The sequence below is a fragment of the Piliocolobus tephrosceles genome, chromosome Y (assembly GCF_002776525.5).
Source record: "Piliocolobus tephrosceles isolate RC106 chromosome Y, ASM277652v3, whole genome shotgun sequence".
NCBI lineage: Eukaryota > Metazoa > Chordata > Mammalia > Primates > Cercopithecidae > Piliocolobus > Piliocolobus tephrosceles.
Window position 1 is genome coordinate 17,914,642 of NC_045456.1, and position 27,325 is coordinate 17,941,966.

General features: G+C 38.7%; 1 protein-coding gene across 7 annotated transcripts in view; it reads left to right on the forward strand.

The window, feature by feature from the left end:
* Nucleotides 1-27,325, forward strand: part of NLGN4X (neuroligin 4 X-linked) — a 346,528-nt gene that overhangs the window by 203,888 nt on the left and 115,315 nt on the right. For all 7 annotated transcript variants that reach the window (XM_026451806.2, XM_026451808.2, XM_026451805.1 and 4 more), the window contains one exon: nt 2,994-3,146. In XM_026451806.2, coding sequence (XP_026307591.1) covers nt 2,994-3,146 — 153 coding nt within the window. The remainder of the gene's footprint in view (nt 1-2,993; nt 3,147-27,325) is intronic.

Sequence of the window (27,325 nt, forward strand, 5' to 3'; positions counted from 1 at the left end):
GAGAAGCCCATGTTTTTTTTGTTATTTCTTTTTTTGGCTTGGTCACAAGAAGAGAAAATGGAATTTTAAAACATGCATGTACAGTCTATTTTCTTCCTTCCAAATGTTATTTTGTAAGTTAATATACTACTTTGGAGCTTTGGTCTTCTTAATTATTTTTATAAACTGCAAAACTCTGCAGCACCTTAGAATAATTTTTTTTGGGTGGGGCTGAAATATCAGTTTTTTTTTCCTTCACAAACATATTGATTCCAACATAGATTCCTGATAATCTTCTCACAGTGAAGTACACCAAAAAGTGTTTTACGAGATGCTGTTGTTAACGAGTCCTGATGCTTTCAGGACTGCCTTTTACAGCATTTAAAGGAAAAACAAAAAAGATAAGAGTATCTCAGAACTTTTGAAAAAGGACAAAAAGCTAGCTATTCTTTTCACACCACGGCTTTTTTGAAAACGTTTTTCTCCTTAAAATGTTTTGTTGCTGTGAAGTTTCTTCTTAAGGCTACCAAATTGCTCAACACATTACCTACCAGAAGTGAAAGGATTTTTTTAAAAAGATGGTAGGTCTGAGGCACTCATGCAGACAACTTGCATGCTGTTTTTCTGCCCTTTCTGTACCAGAAATGATTTTTTTTTTTTAAAGAGGGGAAGCAACAAAAAAAGTACTCAAGCAAACCCTCCTTCATTGGTAAGGCTCTATAGGATTAGCTAAAAGCACTTTTTTCCCGTCTGGGAAGCAAAATGCATGGAGCTCCATTAAGGCCCTGGCTGGACCTTTGGGTCTCTGTCTGAAAGGCTATTTAAAGCCCAAAAGTGAGTCCTGAATGATCTTTGCTGGTCAAGACCAACGTCCATGACAGGGTCTTTTGACCAATTCTTGTAGTTGCTCCCTGCCTTGCTTATCTTCATAAATCAACTGTTCTCCAAGAAAAGAAATCTTGCCAACACCTTTTCCATGCCCAGTCTTCCCTTAACATTTTGAATATTATTATTTTTACTGAGCTCATAGGGCTGTCACTGCCTCAAGTAGCTCTCTGAGAGATCTCAATTCTGATGGCCATGGAAGATCAAAATCTATACCTGCTTCAGGTAGCCCCTTCTTTGATAAGGGCTTCTGAATTCCTGACATTTTATCAGCATTGAGCAAATACATAAAAATGAAATAAACTTTTGTTGTCTCATACCTTATACTGCTATAATTTGCATCCTGTTTGGCCTTCTCTTTTTAATACATTTCCCTTTTATAATTAGGACCTGTTTTCACAATGTTCCCAGTGAATCTTTATTACCATTAAAATGCCATCTAATTTTCATTATTAATATGACAACTGGTTATTACTTCCACAAGCTCAAGAGAGTCTTGTTCTATGTTTTATGAAAGGTAAGAGATGTTAATCTCACATGTTTTCCAAGGGAGCACTTTAAAGCAGCCCTTCAAAATCTCTCCTTACCCTTTTTTCCACAATTTACTAGACAACCGCTGGTAATGGTAAAAGAAATGAGGCCAAAACAGCAAATTAGGAATCAGAAAGAAGCAGTGGATCAGGAGAAAAGCCATTTATTATTCATATAGCAGAAGACATTTCCCGTAGTATATGATGAATAAATGATTAATAGAAGATTTTTACTTTATATTTGAATTTAATATGAGAAATAAAAGCCACTTTTCTGCCGTGGATTAAATATCTGCAAAGAAATACTTGGGTAACTTGACACTGTTTTGTGTGCTTTACTGTGACCAGTGGGTATGTCATGTCTTCTGTGTACACCCAGGAAAATTGTGATCGTAATTCATTCAAATTGGAGCCCCCGTCCAAACGATGGTAATTCATATCCTCAGAATTCCTTTCCGATATCTCAAAAGTGTCCCTGCGAATTATGAGGGAAAAAAAAAACTTCATTGAAGAAAAAATTGGAAATCAATATGCATACATACTTGAGTTTTCTTTTAGTAACAAAGATATTTAAATTGTTTGTATACACATGCGCGCGCGCGCGCAAACACACACACACACACACACACCTGTATCCAGAAATATTTATAGGTGAGGTCAGTCTTCTAAAGATTAAATGCAGCCCTAATTGCTGATTAATGTTATAAACAGGTTATTAAATCATAACTTTTCACAAAGCAGGCCCTACAGATGGTCCCCAGCTTCCTGTCATCACAGATCATTGTTTTTACATCATTGTTAATTTAAATAATAAAGTAAATTATTAAGAGGAATCCTTGGTTGCAAGTCACAATGGGAGTTTATAGTCCCTGTGAAAATATAAAGCATTCAAATAATTCGGATTATTTTGCCATTTTTTATTACATCTCTTTTATTTTTGTCACTTAAGTATGTTAGTATGTTACTGTAATCACTGGAACAAAGACATTTGCTTGGACATCTTTCCATTTTTTCCCTTATTTCTGTTCTGTTAATAATTTTTAACTGTTGATTTTGCTTTCTTGTCATTATCTGTCCCTTATTGATAGTTGATAGCTTCACTACTACTGTTATGTTTTTATTGTTAAATTGAAGATGAATCTGTACACTCACCTGCGAATTAAGATGCAACTATATTAAAATTAATTATAATTTTGAAGTTGCTTTTATACTTAATTAGAAGATAAAATATATTTTGTCAAGGATCCCATGTGTTTATTCAATTTAAATCACATTTTAGGGTTTGAGCAAAATTTAGGAAATGTGTACTTTACCTAAAACCATTTCTTTTAGTGCTTTAGAAATATATAGAAGCTTACATGAGCAGAGGATGCCAGATGTCTGTATGCTTCTTAAAATACCATTTCCATAAATAGAAAACATAATAGCATTGATCATTTTCCTTAGAAACTCTTATCAAGGGTCATATCATCCATAAAAATAAATGTGCTTAATTCAAGTCAAAGTAGGGAAATCAGTGAATCTCCTTTGTTCTTAATTGAGCATTGGTGAGTCAGTGTGATTCTTTATTGTGTTTCCTTACTTGGCTTTTTTTTCCAGATATTCATGATCAGAACAGTAAGAAGCCGGTTATGGTCTATATCCATGGGGGATCTTACATGGAGGGCACCGGCAACATGATTGACGGCAGCATTTTGGCCAGCTACGGAAATGTCATCGTGATCACTATTAACTACCGTCTGGGAATACTAGGTAAGTGATTTCATCATGTGAATGACTGAGCAACAGGAAACGTGAAAGGTCCACTTCTTATTTTGACGGGGCTTGTGGATTTGAATCCTGTTATTCCAGTTCCTGGTTAATTCCACTTTACGGTATTTACTTTATGTGATCAGATATGTTTCTTCCTTTTACTACCTTCATGCAACATGGTCATTTTATTGTTTTATTATTTTTTTTTAGCTTACAATTTCTGATCCAATAATTTTATTTTGTGGAACCTGAATCCCTCCTCAAAACAATGCAGACTTTAAGATCTTCAAGATGAAATGAAATTTTATAAAAAGTATGTTTCTCCCTTGGAGTTCAATGAATATATGTTTGTCTACATAGACCTGTACAATGAACACATATTTGGTGATATCATGGTTGGGAATGGCCATAGATCTTAGCTTTCTTTTCTGGTTGTGTCATTCCATGAATCAGTATATTGTGTGGAGGAAAAGATTTTATACAATTCTCTAACTGATTATGTTGAGCTTTTGGGAGATCTGTTGTTTTGGTTCCATTGCATTTGCATGCAAGGAAACTTAGCTGTTAGTTGACTTTTGTTCCATTGATCTATGATTAAAGGCTAAATACATGGAAATTCAAGTTTAGTTCCTCCTTGTTTTGATATTTCATTTCTTTTCTTTCTTTTTTTTTTTTTTCTTGGAGACGGAGTCTCACTCTGTCGCCCAGGCTGGAGTGCAGTGGTGTGATCTTGGCTCACTGCAACCTCTGCAACATCTGCCTCCCAGGTTCAAGTGATTCTTCTGCCTCAGCGTCCCAAGTAGCTGGGACTACAGGCTCATGCCACCACGCCCAGCTAATTTTTGTATTTTTAATAGATACGGGGTTTCACCGTATTGGCCAGGGTGGTCTCAAACTCCTGACCTCGTGGTCCGCCCGCCTCAGCCTCCCAAAGTGCTGGGATTACAGGCGTGAGCCACTGCGCCCGACCATCATTCATCTTCTTTTAATTGTAGGTTGGAAAATTATACATCTTCAGGGTAAGATTTCAGTACCTTCTGAGATGGCCTTTCCTGGTGTTGGTTAGCTTGCAAATAATATTCCTAGACCTATGTAAAAACATTTGTTTTCTGGGCAAAAATGCATTGAAGTGGGTAGAAAATAAAATTTTTAACAAGTTAGCCATGAGAGAGATGTGTATATTGGTTGCAGTGTGATTATGATACAATATGAAATACAAAATAAAATGGAGGTCAGGCATGGTAGCTCTCGCCTGTAATCCCAGCACTTTGGGAGGCCCACGCAGGCAGATCACTTGAGGTCAGGAGTTCAAAAACAGCCTGGCCAAAGTGGTGAAACCCAGTCTCTACTAAAAATACAAAGATTAACCGGGCCTGATGGCAGGTGCCTATAATCCTAGCTACTCAGGGGGCTGAGGCAGGAGAATCTCTGGAACCCAGGGGGCCGAGGTTGCGATGAGCAGAGATAGCACCGCTGTACTCCAGCTTGGGCAACGGAGCGAGATTTTTCTCAAAAAATAAATAAATAAATAAAATAAATAAACAATAAAATAGTTAAAATAAAAAACAAAATAAAATGGACTAAAGGAGGTCTGTCAGACAAGAAATATGACTAAAAATGTTTTCTTCAAATAGTTAAATATTGCCAAGAATATTTTATTTTCAATCAGATGACTTCATTTCATTCTGAGTGTTTTTTTTTTCCCTATGTGAAAACATTAACCTGTAAGAAGCCCTAAGAGGTGGTGAACTGCTGAGAAACCCTAAGAGGTGGTATAAGAAACCCTAGGAGAAATGCATTTATTACTTTGAAATGCAGGTCAGTCACAGGTGTTGCTAAAGTTGTGTCTTTTGAAACATTGATAAAGAACTCAAGGTTCCAGACTGGTTTCTGCATTGAAGAAAATAAACACCACCAAAAAACCTTTTAGTGTCAAAAAACTTATTATATCGTTGGCTTTATTTCCTATAATTTTTGTAGTTTTCTGTGAGCCACATCTTGGCAGAAGAATGTCTCTGAACCTTTGCATAGCGATAATTGCATGCTTCACTGAATATTTTTCAGAGGCCCTGGATAGTTGCTTTGACTACTAGTGTTGGAAACAGGAAATTGTGCTTCTTGATGTTTTACAAAAGGTCCATTCTGACAAAGAGGTGGAAGGAGGAAAGTACATGTGAGGGTACTGCACAGTCCTTCTTCAAAGGGAGCAGTGTGTGCACTGCCTGTAGCACAGCCACACGGAAGAAAGCTTGGGCATCCTTTTCTGAAGGAAGCAGTGGGCATCGAGAAAATTCTTGCTTTGCTGGAATCACAGAATATTCTGTTGCATGTGTGATGGATTGATGTGTCTGATAAGATTGAGTTTCAAAAGAAATTGATCTCCTTTTCCCCCTAAAGCTCAGTTGTATCAAGCAACTCTACACTATGATTTTTCATCAGTTTTGTCCCTTCGTGAATCAATTGCACATCTTGCAAATTAGCCTGGAAATTATACACACTTTTTTTAGAGGAAAGAAAAACTAATTGAAAAATTGTAAGTCTACTTTTTGTTATGGAGAGTTTTTAAAAGTCATGAGATAACAGAGAGCTGTAAAATTGGTGGGGAAGAAATAAAAGAAGCGATTTAGCGTCTCTGTGCCGGTCTATTTACATTCCTCCAATGAGCTAGTGTGGAACAGCCAAGCATACTACAGACCCCCTTTCATTTGATGGAATGAAATGTGCCAAGTTTGCTGATTTTACAGGACGATAGAGACTTTAAAATGTGACTGCGTTGGTTTTTTATCATGGATCTTGCATTTACTACTGTCCTCTTGAAAATGGCTAGGCGGCATTTACTTTTTGCTTGCAGGAAACTCCTATTATCGGTCTTGAAAAAATGTTTTTAAACCTTTGGCACCCAGATATTTAAAAAGATGAGCAAATAAAATACACAGCAGGCGCTGCAATGATCATTTCAGTGAGTGCATTTCATACAAGTAGATACAATTTTAGGCAAAAGGTTGAAATATTCTTTGAGTTCTTTTTCTTCCAATAAAAGTCATAAATGCATAAACGTTATCTTCCTACCTGAGGAATGGAAAAATAATTGTTTTAAGATTTTTTTTTTATGGAATAACAAATGCTATTTTCTGTTACCCAAAAGAGAGGATTAAAAAGATGAAACATGCCCATAATAGAAGCGGAATGCTGGCTTTGGAAAGAATGTAGATTGCAGCTGGAGACAGACCGGAGCTAACATCGTTCCTCTACCTCCACCGTGAGAAAGTCAGCTAGCGTTTCCTGAGACTCTTTCCTTAAGTGTAGTACTGGCAGTGGTCTCTCCCTTGCAAGGTTGTTGTACAGTATAAAAGTTCCATGGTTCAAAATACCTCATTAATATATAATCTGTACAATTACTTGTCAATAAAAAAAAACGTATTTATTTATTTATTTATTTGAGATGGAGTCTCGCTCTTATTGCCCAGGCTGGAGTGCAGTGGCACGATCTTGGCTCACTGCAATCTCCACCTCCTGGGTCCAAGCGATTCTCCTGCCTCAGCCTCCACAGTAGCTGGGATTACAGGCGCCCGCCACCACGTCCCGCTAATTTTCGTATTTTTAGTAGAGACAGGGTTTTGCCATTTGGTCAGGCTGGTCTCGAACTCCTGACCTGAGGAGATCCACCCGCCTCGGCCTCCCAGATTGCTGGGATTACAGGCGTGAGCCGCTGCACCCGGCCAAAAAATAACCTTTTATAAAAGGTTTAATGGACTCATGTAGATGAAGTTTCATAGGCTCTGAGCAGCAACCATTATACCCAGTCACACTACAATTTCTAGTGTTATTAATATCATTACACATTGTGTTAATACTACTGTTTATCCACAGTAAGAATTGTAGCTGACCCAATCTGTAATGGCTAATATCTATCAAATATTGGCATCCAGACTGAACCATGTTAATTTAAAAAAATCATTACAAGACACTCCTAGATATTAAATAAATCAGAAGATCATTATGTTTGCTATTTTTTTAATAATCAGAAGTGTGCTATACAGTCTTGCTAGCCATTGGCCATGCAATTTATGATCCAATCCAGGACATGTTTGACAGTTGCTCATGTGCTATCAATAAAATGGGATTGTTCCAGGCAAATTGAGACGTATCATCATAGCTATAAAGTAATTATTTATATCTACATGAAATGTCTTCTAATTGAATTGGTGTTCAGTTTGTTTTTAAAGAAGCTGCACTTCTGTAAACAGATTTCTTATGTGTTCTGTTGTGCACCCTTGTCACTAGAAAGGTGTATATGTTACCAGAAAGGGATCCTAATCCAGACCCTAAGAGAGGGTTCTTGGGTCTTGTGCAAGAAAGAATTGGAGGCAAATCTGTAAAGTGAAAGTAAGTTTATTAGGGAAGTAAAGGAATAAAGAATGACTGCTCCATAAGCAGAGCAGCCCCGAGGGCTGCTGGTTGGCTATTTTTATGATTATTTCTTGATTATATGCTAAACAAGGGGTTGATTATTCATGAGATTTCCAGGAAAGGGGTGGCAACTCCTAAAAAGGGTTCCTCCCCTTTTTAGACCATGTAGGGTAACTTCCTGACATTGTCATGGCATTTGTAAACTGTCATGGTGCTTGTGGGAGGGTCTTTTAGCATGCTAATGCTTTATAATTAGCATATAATGAGTAGTGAGGACGACCAGATATCACTCTAGTTGCCATCTTGATTTTGGTGGGTTTTGGCTGCCTTTTTTACCGAATCCTTTTATCAACAAGGTCTTTGTGCCCTGTATCTTGTGCTGACCTCCTAGCTCATCCTGCGACTAAGAATGCCTAACCTCCTGGGAATGCAGCCCAGTAGGTCCCAGCCTTACGTTACCCAGCTCCTATTCAAGATGGAGGCGCTCTGGTTCAAACATCTCTGACATGTATATTCAAGAATTTGGAAAAGCTGAAGTTCACCAGTACCTCTCTGCTTAGTCATTCCCAGGGTGTATGGTGTTCCTATCTGCTCAGAAGCCAGCAAAATCCTTGCTGAGCTGTACATGCCGGGCATTTGCCTGGTCTCACCTACCCACTTGAGTACCTATGCGCTATCACCCATTCATCTCACAACATCCATACGTATCATTTACCCCTAAGAAGATTAGACATTAATCCAGGTAATAAACTTTCCGAACAATCACCTCCAGACAGAAACCGCAGAGGATAATCTGATAAATCTGAATTCTTGTAAGGCCATTACTCAATCAGTAAATACTCTTCTCTCCATCTTAGCCCCTTACTTTACTATAACTTGAGTTCTCCCAAATCTGTTTTTTTTTTTTTTTTTTCTCTCATTCATGATAGTCCAACAACCTTCAATGTAAAAGAGAATGCATCTTGCTCATACTTTTTGATGGAAACACCTGGAACTTATTCTTACCTTCCCCCTTCCAATTGTCTCCAAGTGCAAGTCTGCACCTGTACTGGATTTCATCTGCCTCCATTTAAATATGTATTTCCATTTAGCTCACATGATACTATCACCTTTTTGGTCATCCTATGACTTCATGTTTCGTGTATGCTGAAATTAATTGTTGCTTCGAAAGAGTTCCAACTATGTAACATCAACTCATTGTGTGCTTCTGTGTGACTGGTGGATATTAGTTCATTTAATCTTCATAAACTCCCTTGGCGGAGTTAACCTTGTGTCCTACCTATGAGGAGATGAAGGCTTTGAGGTGATGGGATTTACTCATGGCATCACACCTTCCAGCAGTCAGAGCAGGGACTGAAACCCAGGTCTAACTGAAGCCAGAGCTCTGAGTGCATCCAGAATGCATTACCACTCAGAATGCATCCAGAATCTTGTTAATTAATGTCAAGTATGAATTAGTAGTAAGCCATGGAATGAGTGAAGAAATTGAATATCACTTTAGCATCGGATGTAGCTTTGATCATTATGCAAAAAAAGTTCTTACTGCTGATCAAGATACACAATTGTGATAAGATGCTTACAGTGTATTTTTAAGTTCCTCAGAGTGGGTCCTTGAAGGCTGGTTGATTTCCATTCAATCAATACTGGTTTGCTTTGGTTCACGGTGATGGTGGCATTAACCACAGCAATGGCATTTATCACATCAAAACTCTTCAGTGCTGTAGAACTAGTGCTTCATCAGCAAATTTGATGTCCAACCCCCAGTTCCCATGTCATTGCCTGCTTGCTGTCTCGTGTGCATAAATTGAGTCAAATGATCATTTCGGTGCATTTCTTACAATTTTTCAGATATTATAGCTATCCTGAAAATTGTCATCTTAGGGTAGGTTGCATCATGGTCTCCTGAAGTTGTCTTTCTCTTTAAGACCATTCATTGAAGACACCTATTAGGCGCTTTGGAGCATAGCTGAATATAAGACAGAAATGGTTTGATATAAAAGCAACCGACATACATAGCAGAAACAGCATTTGTAGTCATAATTTGGGTGACTTAACCCATATGCATTCGTTCAGCCTAATAATGTGTTCACTTTCCCTGTTCTGGTCTCCCTTGTAGGGTTTTCCTCTGAAATTGAGGGAGGGTGGGCTGAGCTCTGAAGCATTCTTGCAACATCAGCCAGTTGTCTCACCTTTATAGTTTTGTGATATGGGTGAGCCGTATAATATTCCACTCAACAAAAGAAGCCTGGAAATCATTAGAAGAGAGGACTAATACGTTCTACCCAAGAGTTACAGCCGAATTCCATGGATTTGCATTTATGTGACATGCATCTGACATTAGTGGGAATTCAATGGGTCACTATAATTTCTCTGAAGCACATCTGCTGAAAAATGTCAAGATATCTTATAAATGGCCTGTAAGTTCTTCTCCTCTTTGGAAGTTAGAGGAGTTGCTCTATTTTTGGTACATTTGCCATTTTATTTCTTTTTTCTAACAATGTTTCTTTTCTTTTTTAATGCTTTATGAAGGATTTTATTTGAAATGATAAATGGAACACATCTTTTATATCAAATCAAAACTTCATAAGCATATATGCTAAAAAAGAAAGCATAATTTCCTTTTTGGAGAGTCAACACACCTTGATGCCACTCTCCTGGTTTCATTAGCATACCTTTCCTCTCTTCCTCTAACCAAAATGTCTCAGATTCCCCCTGATTTGATATCTCTAAATGGCTGACTTTGACTGGAAGAATTCCCTCTCTCTGTCCGAAAAGAGGACCCAGGCATTACTAAAACAAAACACTGCAAAAAGTTAAATGAGGAGAAAGGAAAGTTAAGCATTGCACTTAGTGAGAAATACATAAACAAAAGTAAAGACGTGAAAGAAGCATGAGAGAAGGGTGAGAAAGTGAAGTCTTGAGACAAGATGAATGGTGTGTGTGAGCACTCAAACCCAGGAAGTAGCAAAAGGTGGAAGAAAGAATGGGAGCCTTTAGAATAAGACTCTTTGTGGGTTGGGTGGCAGATGTTATCGGTAAAGCCAGTCTGGGGAGTTGGCAGGGGTCCATGCTGTAGATAACACAGTAATAGAATGAACACATTGGAGAAGAGACAGGGCGACCTCTAATCCAAAAATTATCAGATAAAGAAAAACCAAGACACTTTGAAAAAAAAAAAAAAAAAAACACAGTGTCTTGTTTTTCATCGTCATCTTCTTTATAATGAGGTTTTGATGCATTGAATACACACTTGGAAACACTGTAATCCCATGGTGGTTGTGACTGCAGATTGATAGGTGTGGACAGATCTTTGGTGGGGCAAACAAAACCAGGATCACGTTTTTTGCTCTCAGAGTGATCATTTGCTTGGACTTTCCTCTTCTGCCTCCTAGTGGCTCAAAAGCCCACTGCATTCATTGGATTTATTCAGGATGTGAAGATCAGGGGAAATGAAGGATGAGTGCTTTGTCCTTAGGACCTCAGAGGCAAATGGAGCAGAGATGGGGGTGACTGCAGTGGGATAAGGACTCTCTCACCAGGAAGGTGCCATTGACATAAGAGTTGATGGGAACAGTAGAGCAAAGAGGCTCCCTGGTCCTCAGCTGACCCAACAACAAGCGAGACATCAGATGGAAGGGTATTTATTGGGCAAGGAAAATCAGGGGAAGGCTGGGTACAGTGGCTCTCACCTGTAATCCCAGCACTTTGGGAGGCCAAGGTGGGAGGATCCCTTGAGGCCAGGAGTTCAAGATCAGCTTGGACAACATAGTGAGACCCTGTCTCAGAAAGAAAGAGAGAGAAAAGAAGGAAGGAAAAAGAAAAATTAGCCAGATGTACTGATGTATGCCTGGTGTGCCAGCTACTTGAAAGGCTGAGGCGGGAGGATTGCTTGAGCCTAGGAGTTCGAGACTGCAGTGTGCTGTGATTGCACTCCAGTCTCAGCAACAGAGTGAAACCCTGTCTCAAATTTTTAAAAAAGACTCAAAAGAAAATCAAGGGAGGAATGGAGACAAGGTAGAAAAGAATGTTCTTTGTTAAGTGCTTTTATCCCTAATGTATTCATTTAGTCATCAAATAAAAATTGAATATATTGATCATGTACAAAGTGATGTTTTTGAAATATGTATCCATTGAGAAATGGCTAAATCGAGCTAATTCACAAGTGCATTACTTCAAATGCTTGTTTTTGTGGTGCAAACACTTAAAATCTACTTTCTTAGATATGTTCACGTATTCAATTCCTTGTGATTCAACTATGTTTGCCGTATTGTACAGGTCTTTTGAACTTTTTCCTGCTAACTGAAACTTTTTAACCTTTGGCCAACATCTCCCTTTTCCTCTCCACCTCAAGCTTCAAGTTCTGTAAGAGAACATTCCACTCTCTGCTTCTGTAAGCTTGACTGTTTTAGATTCCACGTATAAGTAAGATGATGTGATATTTGTCTTTCTGTGTCTGGCTTGTATCAGTTAACATAATGTCCTCTGGTTCATCCATGTAATCCTGAATGACACAATTTCTTTCCTTTTTTTGAGGTAGAATAGTTCCTTATGTGTATAAGCACCATTTTCTGTATTCATTCATCTAATGATGGACATTCAGGTTGATTCCATATTTCAGCTGTTGTGATTAGTGCTGCAGTGAACATGGGAGTGCAGATTTCTCTTCAAAGACTTATTTTTTTCCAATCCCAAATACACAAAAGTATCATCCGGCCTCTGTCATGCTATGGAGACTCTCCTTGATTTATTTATAAACGATTCAGGATTTCTTTAAAGAAGCTGAAATTTTATTTTTACATGCAGAACCATATTTAGAAGTCAAAATATTCAAATAAAACTCACAGAAGAATCTATTCCATCAATATATAATTCCCAGTTAATTGAATGTAGAATGTCATTTGAGCATGAGTTAGTAGTCACAGAGAATAGGCCTTAAAAATGTTCTGGATTTGAAAGTTTTGCATTCAAAACAGTCTCTTAAGATTCTTAATTCTAAAAGACACCATCCCTTTCTCTCTTCAGCCTGTTTTCTTCATTTTGCTTCTCATCCAGTATGTGAAAGGTTGATCAGTTTTAGTTGATGAGGATGACGTGCCCTCTTTCTCCTTGGGGATAGAAGGACGTAAGTTGTGCTCTAAATGAAAATAAGAGTATGATAAGTATCCCAAGGGATGATGGAAAGTTCCAGGGATAAGCATTGAAATTGAGAGCCAAATTCAACTACATTGGAATTAGGGTTCTGGTGATAATTCTGTCAGTATCTGCATATATTCAAGGAAATTAGTCCTTTCGAGTAGGATAATGGAAAAATCTCTAAAAGGCAATCTGAGCGGGATGTTTAAAGACTATGTGATTATTATGCACTGCATGCCTGTACCAAAACATCTCAAGTACCTCACAAATTACTCATAAAGTTTAAAAAAAGTAAAACTACTATACATATTCTGGCCTGCAGCTTTTTTCCCCCTGACATTTGCCTACAAGCCTGTAATAGCACAGGCAGTTCTACAAGAAGCATGAATATGCACATATGTACATGCACGACAGCAGTGATACAAAAACAGATGTGCTGTGTTCTAGTAGAATTGTCTTATTTTTGTCCAATCCAAGGTTAATAAGTTATTAGCGTTATGGAAATGAACCCTAGAGAATAAAACATACAGGTGCAAAGTAATTTTCCTAGGGACTAAATTATAACCAAATAATACTAGCTTAAACCAAGGCAGTACCAGTGAGAATGCAAAGGGGGAAAAAAAAAAAAAAAGAAAAGAAAAAGGTTGTTCTGAATGTCTTGCAGATCCAACAGGATTTGTTGATAGATTGGATACAGGGGGGCAGAGAATGAGAAGATTCCAGGACAATACTGGCCAATTAGAAGTATACTTTGAGAACAACAAGACATAGGCCATATGGCCGGGTGTGGTGGCTCACACCTATAATCCCAACACTTTGGGAGGCTGAGACAGTGGATCACCTGAGGTCAGGAGTTCAATACCAGCCTGGCCAACATGGTGAAATCCCGTCTCTACTAAAAATACAAAAATTAGCCAGCCATGGCAGCGGGTGCCTGTAATCCCAGCTACTCGGGAGGCTGAGGTGGGAGAATCGCTTGAACCCAGGAGGCAGAGGTTGCAGTGAGCCAAGATCGCACCACTGCACTCCAGCCTGAGCAACAAGAGTGAAACTCCATCTCAAAAAAAAAAAAGAAAAAAGAAAAGAAAAGAAATAGACCATAGGAGGAATAAGTTTAGGGGATGAGGAGATCAAGGTTGGGCATATTAAATTTGAATCCTGTAGTAATCATCAGACAGACAAAGAGAGTGGGCAGATAGATGTGAGTCTGGAGTTTAGGGGAGAGGACCGAGCTGCATGTCATCACATTCTGTATCTAAAGTCCAAGAAACTGAACAAGATTTCTGTGTGAGAGAGTGTGCAGAAAAGTTCTAAGACCCAGAGCCTTCAACCCTCCAATGTTTAGAGTGTGGAAAGATGAAAAACAATAAGCAGAGTGCATCTACTATGGTAGCAAGAAAATGGAGAGGTTGAAGTATTCTCCACACCGTAGTAGGCAAAATAATGGCCCCCATGCCCTCAAAACAACAAAAAAGTTAACATCCTGTCTGGGTGCGCTGTTTTTCTTGTTTCTCTCTCTTGAACCCATTTCGATCAGAATTTAGCCCCTTCTACTCCATGAAACTACTTATCAGTTCCATTAGTGCCTTGCACTCTGCACTCTCAGGGTTCAATTTGCTGGAAATTTTTGAATTTTGATTTTGATTTTCCAGAACCATTTGGAGTTCTGGATGACTCTCTCCTTCACGAAAAACATCCCTTACTTTCTATCTGTATTTGTTTCTTTCCTATTGCTGCTATAACAAGTTATCACAACTTGTTATAACTCTAATGTTAACTCTAGGGAATTAAAAGCAATGCAGATTTATTATCTCACAGTTCTGGGTGCTAAAAGTCCCAAATGTGTTGGCATTCGAAGAGAGAATCCATTTCCTTGGTCTGTCTGTTTGTCTTCTTTTGAAAACTGGCTACATATCTTAGATCTCATTCTCTGTTTCTAACCCTCCATCTTAAAAAACAAACAAACAAAAAAACATTATGATTACCTGGATTCATCCAGGTGAACCGGGGTAAGTTCTCATCTTAAGATCCTCACTTTTTTTTTTGAGATGGAGTCTTGCTCTGTTGCCAGGCTGCCGGGCAATGGCGCGATCTCGGCTCACTGCAACCCCCGCCTCCCGGGTTCAGGCGATTCCCTTGCCTCAGCCTCCCGAGTAGCTGGGACTACAGGCCCGCACCACCATGCCCTGGCTAATTTTTTTTTGTATTTTACTAGAGATGGGGTTTCACCATGTTGGCCAGGATGGTGTCGATCTCCTGACCTCGTGATCCGCTCGCCTTGGCCTCCCAAAGTGCTTGGATTACAGGCATGAGTCACTGTGCCTGGCCAGGATGTTCACTTTTTTAAATTGATTTGTTTTTATTTTATTTTAAAGATGAGGTTTCGCTCTCTCAGATAGGTTGGAGTGCAGTGTCATGATCACAGCTCACTGAAATCCCAACCTCTTGGGCTCAATCCATCCTCTTATCTCACCCTCCTGAGAAGCTGGGACTACAGACATGTACCACCATGCCCAGCTAATTTTTATATTTGTTTAAAGAGGGGTTTTCACCATGTTGCCCAGGCCGGTCATGAACTCCTGGGCTCAGGTGATCCACCGGCCTCAGCCTCCCAAAATGCTGGGATTGTAGGTGTGCTTCCTGACACCAGTTTCTAAGGTCCTTGAGGGCTGTGATCATAGCTCAGACTACCTTTGTCTCCCTAGTATCTACCAGACGATAAGCACTTTATGGACAATTAGCCGTTGCAGGATTTTTGGCTCCAAATTGCAAAATGCAAGCTAATTAAAAAAGGAGTGAATCTGTTTACTCATACATTTTTTTTTTTTTTTTTTTTTTTTTTAGTTTGAGTGAACTCCTGATTCTCAAAATCAGTGAATGCCCAGTTTCATGTAAACCATGTTTATTTCCACTCTTTACACTTAGCAGCTGTTTCTTTTTCACAAACATTGAAGATTCAATGTTCCCCGAAATATCTATGTATACCTGTATCATAATTCATTACACATAGGTTAGCTGGAGTGGAGATATTTTGTATTTGTGGCATGCCTTTGATCTTGAATTGAAACCTGTAGTTTACAAAAATCTACGTATCTTTATATTTTTAACAGATTGTGAAAGTTATAAAAGCAAAACAGTAGAGCTCTATGGTAGAATTTTTTTTTCTTTAGGTCTTTTCATCGGTATTTTAAATGTCTCATTATGAAAAGACCATAAACCATGGTTTTCTAAGAGTTCTGCTGAATTTTGCAATTGGCTGGCCCGTTTTCTAAATGATCTTGTGATCTCCATTTATTAGTTTTCTAGAGCAGCCATAACAAATGACCACAAATGGGATGGCTTTAAACAAGAGAAATTTACTCTTTCATAGTTTGGGAAATCAGATGTTTAAAATAAACGTGTTGACAGGGCTGCCTTTCCCTGGGTGGTTCCAGAAAGATCCTTTCTTGCCTTTTCAGCTCTGGTGCCCTCGGTGTTTGTCTCTGTCTTCACAAGGCTATCTTCCGTCTGTTGTATGTGTCCTCTCCTTTTCTTATACAGACACTGGTCATTGGATTTAGGGCTATACCCTCAATTCAGGATAATTTTATCTGCAGGTCCTTAACTAATTATATCTGCAAAGGCCCTATTTTCAAATAGGGTCACATTCCGAGTTTCCAGGTGGACGTGTATTTTTGGAGAATATTACTCAACCCACTCCACCCATCACATCATTATTGCAATATATATGTATGAATATAGGTGTTTCACATGTTTTCATGACATATGTGTGCACAGCCACTGTATTCAGGATGCCACCTGGCTTTCTCCTTGCTAGGCCACGCTCTGGCAAGAAGATCTGAGGACAGTCTGGGATTCTTCGTCTCCTTCTTGCATCCTCTTTGCTTTCAAATAATGTAGTCATGCAGTATCTAAAAGTTTATTTCCTGAGCCTTTAAAACTTCTCCATCAGTTTGACAAGGAGTAAAAGTGTTTTTCTCCATTGGCCACAAAACTTGTGCTTTTGCTCCAGCAATACGCAGAGCTATATTTCATACTTCTTCCTAAATTACAGGCTATAAATATAAAGCAAAACCTTTTACCTTGCTATATTGTTCCCACCTTTTCCTTCTATTATTAAGTCTGATTACAAATGCTTATTAATGCTCTGCCTTGGAATTGCAATTTGGGCATGTGCCATCTGAAAATGGAGGTTCCTAAAAATTAAAATCAAAGATTAATGCAGGTTTTAAAAAAGGGACTTATTCAAATATATCTCAAGTTTTAAAACGACTCATGGACTTTTAATGCAATGAATGGCCTTGTAATGCCTCATTTTTTTTTTTCAAACTCAACTGTTTCATGGCCTTCTCTTTAGAACGTATCTGATTTGCCAGAACCCAAGATTTGTGAGATGATGTTATTTTTTGTTTTTACTTTCTCTTCACCCCACGGTACCATGAAGAGATCATGTAACATCCTTTCCTGGTTTTAAAGACCGGTGAGTAAAGATTCCGTAACGTTCAAACAAGTCAGGTATTCTACAGAAGATGGTGTTAATGGTGTCTGATTCACAGACGCTGCCTTGACCCCTACTGGTGGTAGGACCTATATTCTCGTGAGATCCAACTTTAGGCCATGGATTACAGGACCTAGGTGGAGAAAAATGATACCTAAACCTCATGAGATCTTAATTCACTGATCGGCGGGAGAGATACTTTTCTTTCAGATGACATCATCTTACTGCATCTCCAGCAGAGTGTTTGACTGGTGAAAATAAAAATGGCCATTATAGAGAAGTTCTACAGACTTTTAAAAATTTTACTAGGATGATGCCAGAAATTCCTACTGTAGAAGCAGATACATATGTGTGTGTGTATGTATATATATATATATTTCTGAATTTGAGATGTTGAGTATTGGTAGAGATTCATTCATTTGAATAGAAATAAACTTGCCTTACTTTTGGCCAGCATGAATGCTCTCATTTGCCACAGGTTGGCAAGCTTATTGGTTTAAATGTAAAGTATCTTGTGGGTAAGATTAACAGCAGGTTTTTATAGTACCAAAACTTCTTTCTTTTTTATTATGATATTTAGGAGACTCTTTTGACTCTGAGATACTTTATATTGCAGAATAATAGTTCTGGTGCAAGTACAGATTAATAGATTATTAAACACTTTTCAGATATGGATGGAAGAGTACAAATAGGATATTATTAATGAGTCCCATTTACTATTCTTTGATTCGCAGTGGAATTTTCATTTAACTTTTGAATATACCAGTGATAGGAAGTTAGCAGTGTTTGCCTGTAATTTATCCTGAGCTTATTCATTTGAAGTTCAAATTTGAAACCTTCCTCTTGTTGTTTGGTAAATAGAGATTACTGCGATTCGAAATGAGTAATCCCTAAATTGATGTAGAAAAAGATATTTGAGACTGGGCACAGTAACTCTCGCCTGTTATCCCAGCACGTTGGTAGGCTATGGGAGGTGGATCACTTGAGGCCAGGAATTTGAGACCAGTCTGGCCAACATGGCAATATACCCCATCTCAACTATGAATACAAAAATTAGCTGGGCATGGTGTGACAAACATGTAATCCCAGCTGCTTGGGAGGCTAAGACCCAAGAATCGCTGGAGCCTGGGAGGCGGAGGTTGCTATGAGCTGAGATTGTACCACTGCTGCACTCCACCCTGGGTGACAGAGCAAGACTCTGTCCACACAATCAATCAATCAATCAATAAAAATAAAAAATAAAAGAACTTTGATATATTCGTATTGTCCAAAAAGTATAATTCAAATACTTAATACAGAAGGCAGTAGGATCACTAAACTACGGACCCAGTCATCAATTATAACAGATGGAAGGGTCTTTGTTAGAGTCCTGGAGGCCGATTGAGCTAGGGGCTACCATTTTAAATTGCAAGTTCATGGAGGAGATCCAGGAGGTCTAAAGGTAGGGGTCTAGAAGCAGGAAGCACCCCCACTCCTACCCCCAAATTAATGAGAACAACACTAACTAGGCAGCAAAGAGATATTTCCTCATCTCAGCAGTCAGCACAATGGTCTTGAAGGTTGCTAGATAAATGCAAGTTTTGTAGTCACTCACCTGCAAGTTATAGGCAAGGTAATATTTACCTGTACTCCTACGGGAAATTAGCCCTAATTGACTGCTCTTAATCAGAACATGACATTTCAACCTCTTATTAATGGTTAGAAATATATCCCACTTGCTTCACTTTGTGATTCTCCATCTCATTGGAATAACTGGACATGGAATGCATTTGAAACTGAGCCTCAAGTTCAAATCACCATATAACCTAAACAGAAAATGTAAGAGAGACAAAACAGAAGGAAAATGCAAATGCAGGATAGAGAGTTATGATTTAGATGTGTTCATTCTGTGAACAGAGGGCAGATTCTCTTGAATCTGGCTGAAATAGGGGCCCCCAGTTTTGTGAAAGTGGTTTATGTCTTCATACATGTTCCCATGGGCCTGGACAACCAACCACATTTGACAAATGAAGAAATGAAGGCTTGTGGTCAGTGTCACAAAACTTGACAGTGGTGGAAGTGGATCCAATTTCCAATCAAATTTTTGACCATCTTGGCCACAATTATACTGCAACTCAATTGCTTTTCTTCCAATCAGTACCCACCCACCAGAATGTCAGCCCTTCAAGGGCATGAATTGTTGTTTGTTTTGTTCATTGTTGAGTCTTGGGAGCCTGGGCCAGTACAGTGAAAATCTCAATTGTTGACATTCTCAGTAATGCACAAGAAATCATGTTTTCAGATCATGGAAATCATATCCATTAGGATGGCTGTTAATAAAGTAAATGTAAAATGAGAAGTTGTGATGGAGATGTGGAGAAACTGGAACTCTTTCACATTGCTGGTGGGAATATAAAATGGTACAGTCATTGTGGAAAACCCTTTGGCTGTTCCTAAAAAAAATAAACATAAAACTACCATCTGTGATCCAACAATTCTACTTCTGGGTACATACTCAAAAGAATTGAAAGCAGGAATTCAAAGAGATATTTGTATGTGCAGTCCTTAACCATGTTATCCACAATAGCTAAAAACTGAACTTTTGAAATAGCCAACTGTCCATTGATGGACGAATGGATAAAAAAGTGTACACACACACAGAGAGACACACTGCTGAAATGGAGTATTATTCAGCCCTAAAAGAAAGGAAATTCTGATAAATGCTACAACATAAACAAACCTTGAGGACATCATTCTAAGAGAAATAAGCTACAAGCTAGTCACAAAAGGACAAATGCTGTATGATTTTACCAATATGAGGATGCAGAGTTGTCAAATTTACAGAGGCAAAAAGTTGAATGATGTTTGTGTGGGGCTGGGAGGTAAAGAGAATGGAAAATTATTTCCTGATGGATAGAGTTTCAGTTTGGAAAGGTATAAAATGTTCTGGAGATGGATGATGGGGACAGTTGGACAGTAATGTGACTGTTCTTAAGGCCACTCAATTACACACCAAAAAACTAGTTAAAATGATCAATTTCATATTATCTGTATTGTGTCACAATAAAATAAATCATTATGGTATCTGTGATTTAATTGACTCTTTGTAACGTCACCATGTTAGAGTATGTTCAGTATCGCATATCCTGCAGTATTGGGATGGACATGGTAATATTTGAGTGGCAGAAATAAAGTAACTTTTAAAAACCCATTTCTATGTATTCACATAATCTTATATTTCATATAAGTGAAATCATACACTCTGTATCACGTTTCTTTCTCCTAATAAAATGTTTACAAGGTTTACAAGGTTCATCCACATTGTAGCATGTATTAATCAGTACTGTATGCTGGTTTATGGCTGGATACTATTCCATTGTATGATAGACCATATTCTATTATGTTTATCTATTTTTCATTTGATGGATATTTGGATTCAATTCACAGAGACAGAAAGTAGATTAGTGGTTGCTGGTGCTTGAAACAGGACTATAGGGAATTAGCGTGTCATGGTTACAGAGTTTCAGTTTGTGAACATGAAAAATTTCTAGAGACAGATTCACAAAAATGCGAATGTACTAAATGCCATCAAACAGAACAGTACACTTTAAAATGGTTCACTTTATGTTATGTGAATTTCATCTTAAATAGAAGAAAAATAAAGTCTGAAGTTGTCATATACTTCACTGGGATACTCTCTTTAAAAGTGTAGAGAAGGTCCTGAAAGGGTCATATAAACAAACTAAACAACAATCAAACAAAACATGTCAATGTACCCCTCAGCATCCTGACTTGGAAGACTAAACTCAACTGTTCCCAGGGCTCTCTTCTTCCTTATCTGTTACTTTCAGAGGCATTTTAGCTTAGGATTTAATTTGACTGTTCACAACCCCAGTGTCTCCATTTGATCTCAGAGCAAACTTGAGCTGATAATTAAATTTCCATGCTTTCGACCAGGGAAAGACTTTAAGAAATTTCTTTGAAACTGTGAACTTATAGAAAGGAGAAAATTGTGTATGTATCTAGCTTCTATCCATTCCATTTGTCATATGGCCAGAAATTACATGATGCAAGCATGCCCCTTACAGGGCCCTGGGCTCACAGCTACATGCTATATTTTGTATTTGCTTCCACTATTTTGTTAGCAAATATATATACTTACTAACAAAATGCATGTTTTAAGAAATAAAATTAAGAACAAAATAATAACATGTTTTAAGAAAACACACTTTTATTTGCCTTTTATTTTTTGCTTAAAAAATGTTTATAAATTTACGGGTGTGACAAATTCAGTTTTGTTATATAGGTATATTCATAGTGGTGGTGTCTGGGCTTTTAGTGTACCCATCACCTGAATAGTGGAACCGGTATCCAGTAGGTAGTATTTCATCCTTCATGCCCCTTCTTCCTGTTTCCACCTCCTCACATTTTATAGTCTCCAGTGTCTATTATTCCACTCTGTATGTTAACGTGTACCTGTTGTTAAGCCCCCACTTATAAGTAAGAACATGAGTATTGGACTTTCTGAGTTATTTCACCTAGGATAGTGGCCTCCACCCAGTTTCATTCATGTTGCTGCAAAAGACATAATTTCATTCTTTTTTATGACTACTACTGAGTTGTATTCCATGGATATATAAACCGTGACGTATATAAACATTTATATATCCAGTCATCTGTTGAGGGACACTTAAGTTGATTTCATGACTTTGCTGTTGTGATTAGTGTAGTGATCAACATACGAGTGGAGGTGTCTTTTTTGATAGAACCATTTCTTTTCCTTTGAGTAGAAACCCACAAGTGGGATTGCTGGGCTAAATGGTATTTCTAGTAAGTCATTTGGGGAATCTCCATACTGTTTTCCATAGAGGTTGTATTAATTTACCTTCCCACCAACAGTGTATAACTGCACCCTTTTCTCAGCATCTTTGCCAACATATGCTGCTGTTTGACATGTTTCAAAATGTCATTCATTTTCATCTTTTATTATAATTACTTAAAAATGATGACTTTTAACAGAGAAGGGAAAGATAAAGTTGGTAATCTTTTTTAATGCCATATAATTTCTAGTTACAAGACCATAGATAAGCCCCATGCTGAAGAGAGGTGGGTAAAATAGCTCGTTTGAGATGAAGTACATTTGGGAAGATAAAATTGTTATTAGGATGATGAAGATGTTTGATGTCTAACTGTGGTCTAGTTTTTCTAACATTAAGTGTATTCTTCACATCTGCGCAAATTATTCACTTTTTAAACCACATGCCAATACATTACTTACATTTACTTAGTTTATAATAAAATTTGGGACTATTAGTGGATGATTTTTACTGCAAGAATTGTTAATCTGGCATTTGGATCTGGTATTTAGATTACTTTATATTTTCAGCTGCATATGCAACGATTAGATATCTGCCCACACTTTTTCCTTCCCACTGTGGAAAATACACACTGTATTAAGGTGACAGGTTTTCCTATTTTCACCCCTTAGACTTGAGTTATTTTCTCATCATTATTAACTCATAGAACCTGTGCTTTGTTCCTGGCTCCGGCTTGAACACTGTGCAAAAATCTATCCTATAAGATTTAGTCAAAACTGTTGGCTGTGTAGGCACCTAGTAGAAACTTCCCTTTTCCCCTCTGAGGGTTCACTGAAAAATCAACTTAAAAAAGGCAGAATAATTGAAGAAAAGGCATGCAAATTTCCTTTAATGTGGATAGCTTGGCAGGAAGGAGTAGGAGAATGATTACCCCATAACTTAATGGGGTAGATATGCTTATATACTCTACTTCCTGGAGGAAAGGGAGGTGAGGACTCCTGGATGATACTTAGGGGAACAGTAAATGATTTTTAGGGGAATTAAGTGGGCTTGAAGAACATACAGTGGCTTAGAACAAAGTCTGTTGGGCTTGCAGAACAGACAGTGGTTTGTCACAAAAGTCTGTCCAAGTGTGTTGACAGACTTCAGTCTTTCTTCCTGCGACATGAGTTCAGTTACTAGAATCTCGGGGAGGGGACCAGAGGTCATTGTTTTTTTCTTTGATGAGTCCAGACATTAGGCAGATAAACAGCTTCAGAAAACGACTTCCTCCTGTGCTTTGGGGGTCACAGAGGGTTGACAGACAAGAGGGAGTGGGAGAAGATGAGAGAGACCTTGAGGCTTCTTCTTCAGTTCAGCACATCAAAGTACCATAGTTTGGAGTATGGGTTTCTGAGTCCCAAGAGCTGGGTAGTGAAGACCACCTATGACGGTTCCGATGCAGACAACCAAAGGCTCACTTCTCTGGGAGGAAGCTAAATGCCACTCAGGGGCACATCCTCATCTCAAATGTCTTTGTTGTATTGATGACAGTTGGCACTCAGATTGCATGTATCCCTTGTAGTTTCAACCATTGGTTGACATGACCTTAAAGGCCCAAGCTATGTCTTCATTGGTCCATTTTTTGGAGGAATGCATTTTACTTCCGCAATGCAGCAGAGCTATTAACCGTTCATCATGCCAGTAAGAGAGTCCCCGGGATCTGCACTGGGACAGAATCCCCATTCACTGCCTTGTCTCACTTTTGTAGTTTGTTTTGTTTTGTTTGAATTTGTTTAAGTTTTTCCAAATAATCTGAAGGTAAAATATAATTGAAAAAAAGCACTTATCTTGTGATATCAGGATAAGTAAACTAGTGCAGTTCCAGAAACATCTAACCAAGTGTTGTTTTCTTGCTGGATTGCAATATTGATAGGCACATGGGATAATATCTCATGTAAATTCTGAAACGTCTAATTGAATCTTGATCCTTCATCTTGACCCTCTTCTCAGTGGGCTACATTTATCCCTAAAGAGCAACATTCTGTCAATCCTTAGGAACGTGAAGCATTACAATCTGCAGAGCAAATTACCAGCAGGAGAAAGTATTACCTAATATTCAAAAGCATGTCTGTTGTGTGAATGATCTTGAAGCCCCAGGGAATGGGGGAAACAGGGTTAGAAGTGCATAAGCCAAGAACCTTATTTGATCCAGCAGTTTCCGGTTTCCAAAACCCTACCCATGCAGTTCCAAGAAGAAAATAACAAGTTGGTATCACTTAATGTTTAGTGATAGAAAAAGAAAAGCACGCCTTTGTTCATTTTCTACTCTTCTCATTTCCTGCTTCACCATTCCTATCAAATGAAACATTTTATTTTCATTTCCTCTCTGTAACTTGTACTATTTCTGTGAATAGACGATGTGCTTAACATATTGCTGTTTGTGAGTACAGACACTCTTGCTATCATCAAAAGAGATAGTATCCATTTGAGAAACATCTAGTGTATGAAGACAAGTTTTATTTTCATTTTTCTCTTAAGTTGTGTTTTATCTTTTAAATGTAGTTGTAAAATGACAGAACATGGGATCACAAAGAGACACAAAATTCATAATTAATAAATGTGATTTTGTATTTATTTTACGTATGCAAGGGGCACATTTGTGTAGGAGTTCAAAAACATTAAATGATTTTAAATCTCCTTTCATTCATTTAATAAATGTCTTTTGAGGTCAGATGTAAACAGACAACTTGTTACACTTGTTTCTTGTTTTTAGGGAACTTCCACCTCAACATGAGAAATAAACAAAGACCCTACTACTTCTTTACAAGTTTCTTAGTGAAACAGGGTATTTCCCTGACCCCTTCACAGGTGGGAACTGGAGTGCGCTGGTGCTGGAAGTAGCCTGCTGCTTCTGGGCCAGCAGGGGTGAACTCTGCTCACTCTCTGCTCCACCCCTTGTGGTAGGGGAAGCACAAGTGAGCAGGTACAGGAGCCAGGGCGAGCAATTTTGGGCTCCAGCAAGAATGAACTTCATACCAGCCCCACGGCAGCATCTAGTAGAGGGTAGCCTGCAACCGCTGAAGCCCCAGAGGAAATGTTACACTGCCTGTTTGGCTTTGCCATCCGTGGACAGCGTAAGTGTTAACAGCTCAGTGGAGGGTCAGTGTGACAGCCTTTTGCACCCACATTCATGGCACCCAAGTTCTTGTCCTGAGGAGGGAAATTAAAGAAAAATAAAATTTAAAAGAAAGAGAAATAAGTTCTCCTGTATTAGGCTGACTTGTCCCAGAGGCAGCAACAGGCACAGCCCAGACCCAGGAAAAGTGATAATAGATAATATTATCTGATGTGCTCTGGAGACTCTCCCAGCACTCCCTCAACATAGGGAGAAGAAAAACAAATTTTCCTTTGTTTTATGGAATGAGTTTATAGATTCCTGTTCTCTGTAACTAGTGACTTCAAGTATTGTGTTTTATCCAAAAAGTACAATGAAGGTCGTGAGAAGCCTGATTAGGCCTGAACTATAGCTACCTGAGCACCGTAGTGAAGGTTATGAAATAAACCAGTGCAAGGCACTTTAGAGCAAAACCTAGATAACAGACATCAGGGTTGCTTGGCAATGGTCATGTGCAGTCCTGAGTTTGTCCTGCCTCTGTATCCCCGCTTTCACGCCACCGTAAGCTTGCTTCGAGCTAGCCCACCCCCTTTTGTGAAGTGTGTATGAAAGTCAAGTGCTGTCTTTGTTCCAGTCCCAGTCGTTGGACATTGAATCTACTGGGTCAGAGTGCACTCAATAATAAAGATATCCTCCTGTATACACCCCAAGGTCTCTCTCTGGTCCTCTTGATCCCGCAACAGTCTGACGTCCAGGAGGAATGAGGTCACATGAACAAATTGAAGATGGTAAATGCAGGGGATTTTATTGCTGGTGAAAGTAGCTCTCAGCAGGGAGGGGAACTGAAAACGGGATGGAGTGGGAAGGTAATCTTCCCCAGGAGTCTCGTCATCCCCGGCCAGAATCCTCGCCAAAGCTATGCCGTCAAGCTGTCCCACTGAAGTCAAGCCACTTCTGTCTGATGGCCAACCATAATCTCCAATGTCCAACTGCTTCTCCCCTCTCCAAGCTACGCCTGGAGTTTTTATGGGCACAGGATGTGGTGCAGGGCAGGCCATGGGTGGTTTTGGAAAAGGCTACAGTCGAGTGGGAAAACAGGAATGTAAATTCTCACTTTGGGCCGTGGTTGCATACTTTTTGGCTTGAGGGCGGGGCTCTCACCGGGAACCCATTCTCTTCTGCCCAGAATGTCCCTGCCTCCTGTCCCTATCTGTTTTGTATTTATTTTAGGTATGTAAGAGGCACGTTTGTATGGAAGTTCAAAAGCGTTTAATTATTTTAAATCTCTTTTATTGATTTAATGAATGTCTTTTGAGCTCAGATGTAAATAGGCAAGTGCAGCTTATAGCTGCAGTGAACGCTGAAAATGAAGTACTCAGACAATTCCAGCTGAACGGGGCAGGGAACAGCTCTTCTGAGACAGTGCCACCGCAAGATCCATCCACCCGAATATTTATTGAGAGAGCTTGTTTAAACTACAATTCAGATGAACAAAAGACATCCACCAGGTGGCTGTTTGCGGTCGGGTCAGGAGGCACGTATGACCTTGTAAAAAACACTCAAACCACATTCTTAGGAGGCTGTGTTCAGCACTATTTATCACACATACTACTCCCTGTCCTGTTTTCAGGGACAAGGAGTTATAGTCTCATGCACAAACAACATGCACGCCACGCCTCAGTATTTTTCCATACCTCAACCTCAAATATCTTCTACATTAGCTTGAATATGTTGCCGTGCACCCCCTACAGGAAGTCATTACACATGTTTCCTGGTTTTAGGGGAGCTTCCACCCTAACATGGGAATTAAAGAGAGATTCTACTAGTTTCTTTCAAGTTTCTTAGGTAACAAATTAGATATATTCTACACCCCTTAGTGGTGAGTGCTCACGTTGTCAAATTTGCATTTGTTTTCAAATGAGATTAAAACACAACAACAGTGATGTTTAAATGTTTCTACTATTAGAAAATCAAATAAATGTATTCTACCTTGGATTTTTCCTTTATTTCTTTATAGAGTTCTGGTTTGCAACAAAGTTTTATTAGTAGCTGATTGACCTTCCCAAGAGTTCAGGCAGGATTTGATGGTGAATGTACACTTAGTGGTTTCCATATTTTTTTTAAAAGCATGACTCTGAATGAGCTCCCAGGCTCTCAGGTCTTCTAGTTCTTTCTGAAATGGTCCACAACATGATAGTTTTAAAATTGAAAAATTAAATGCTTTTATTTCAAACCCCACTGATCT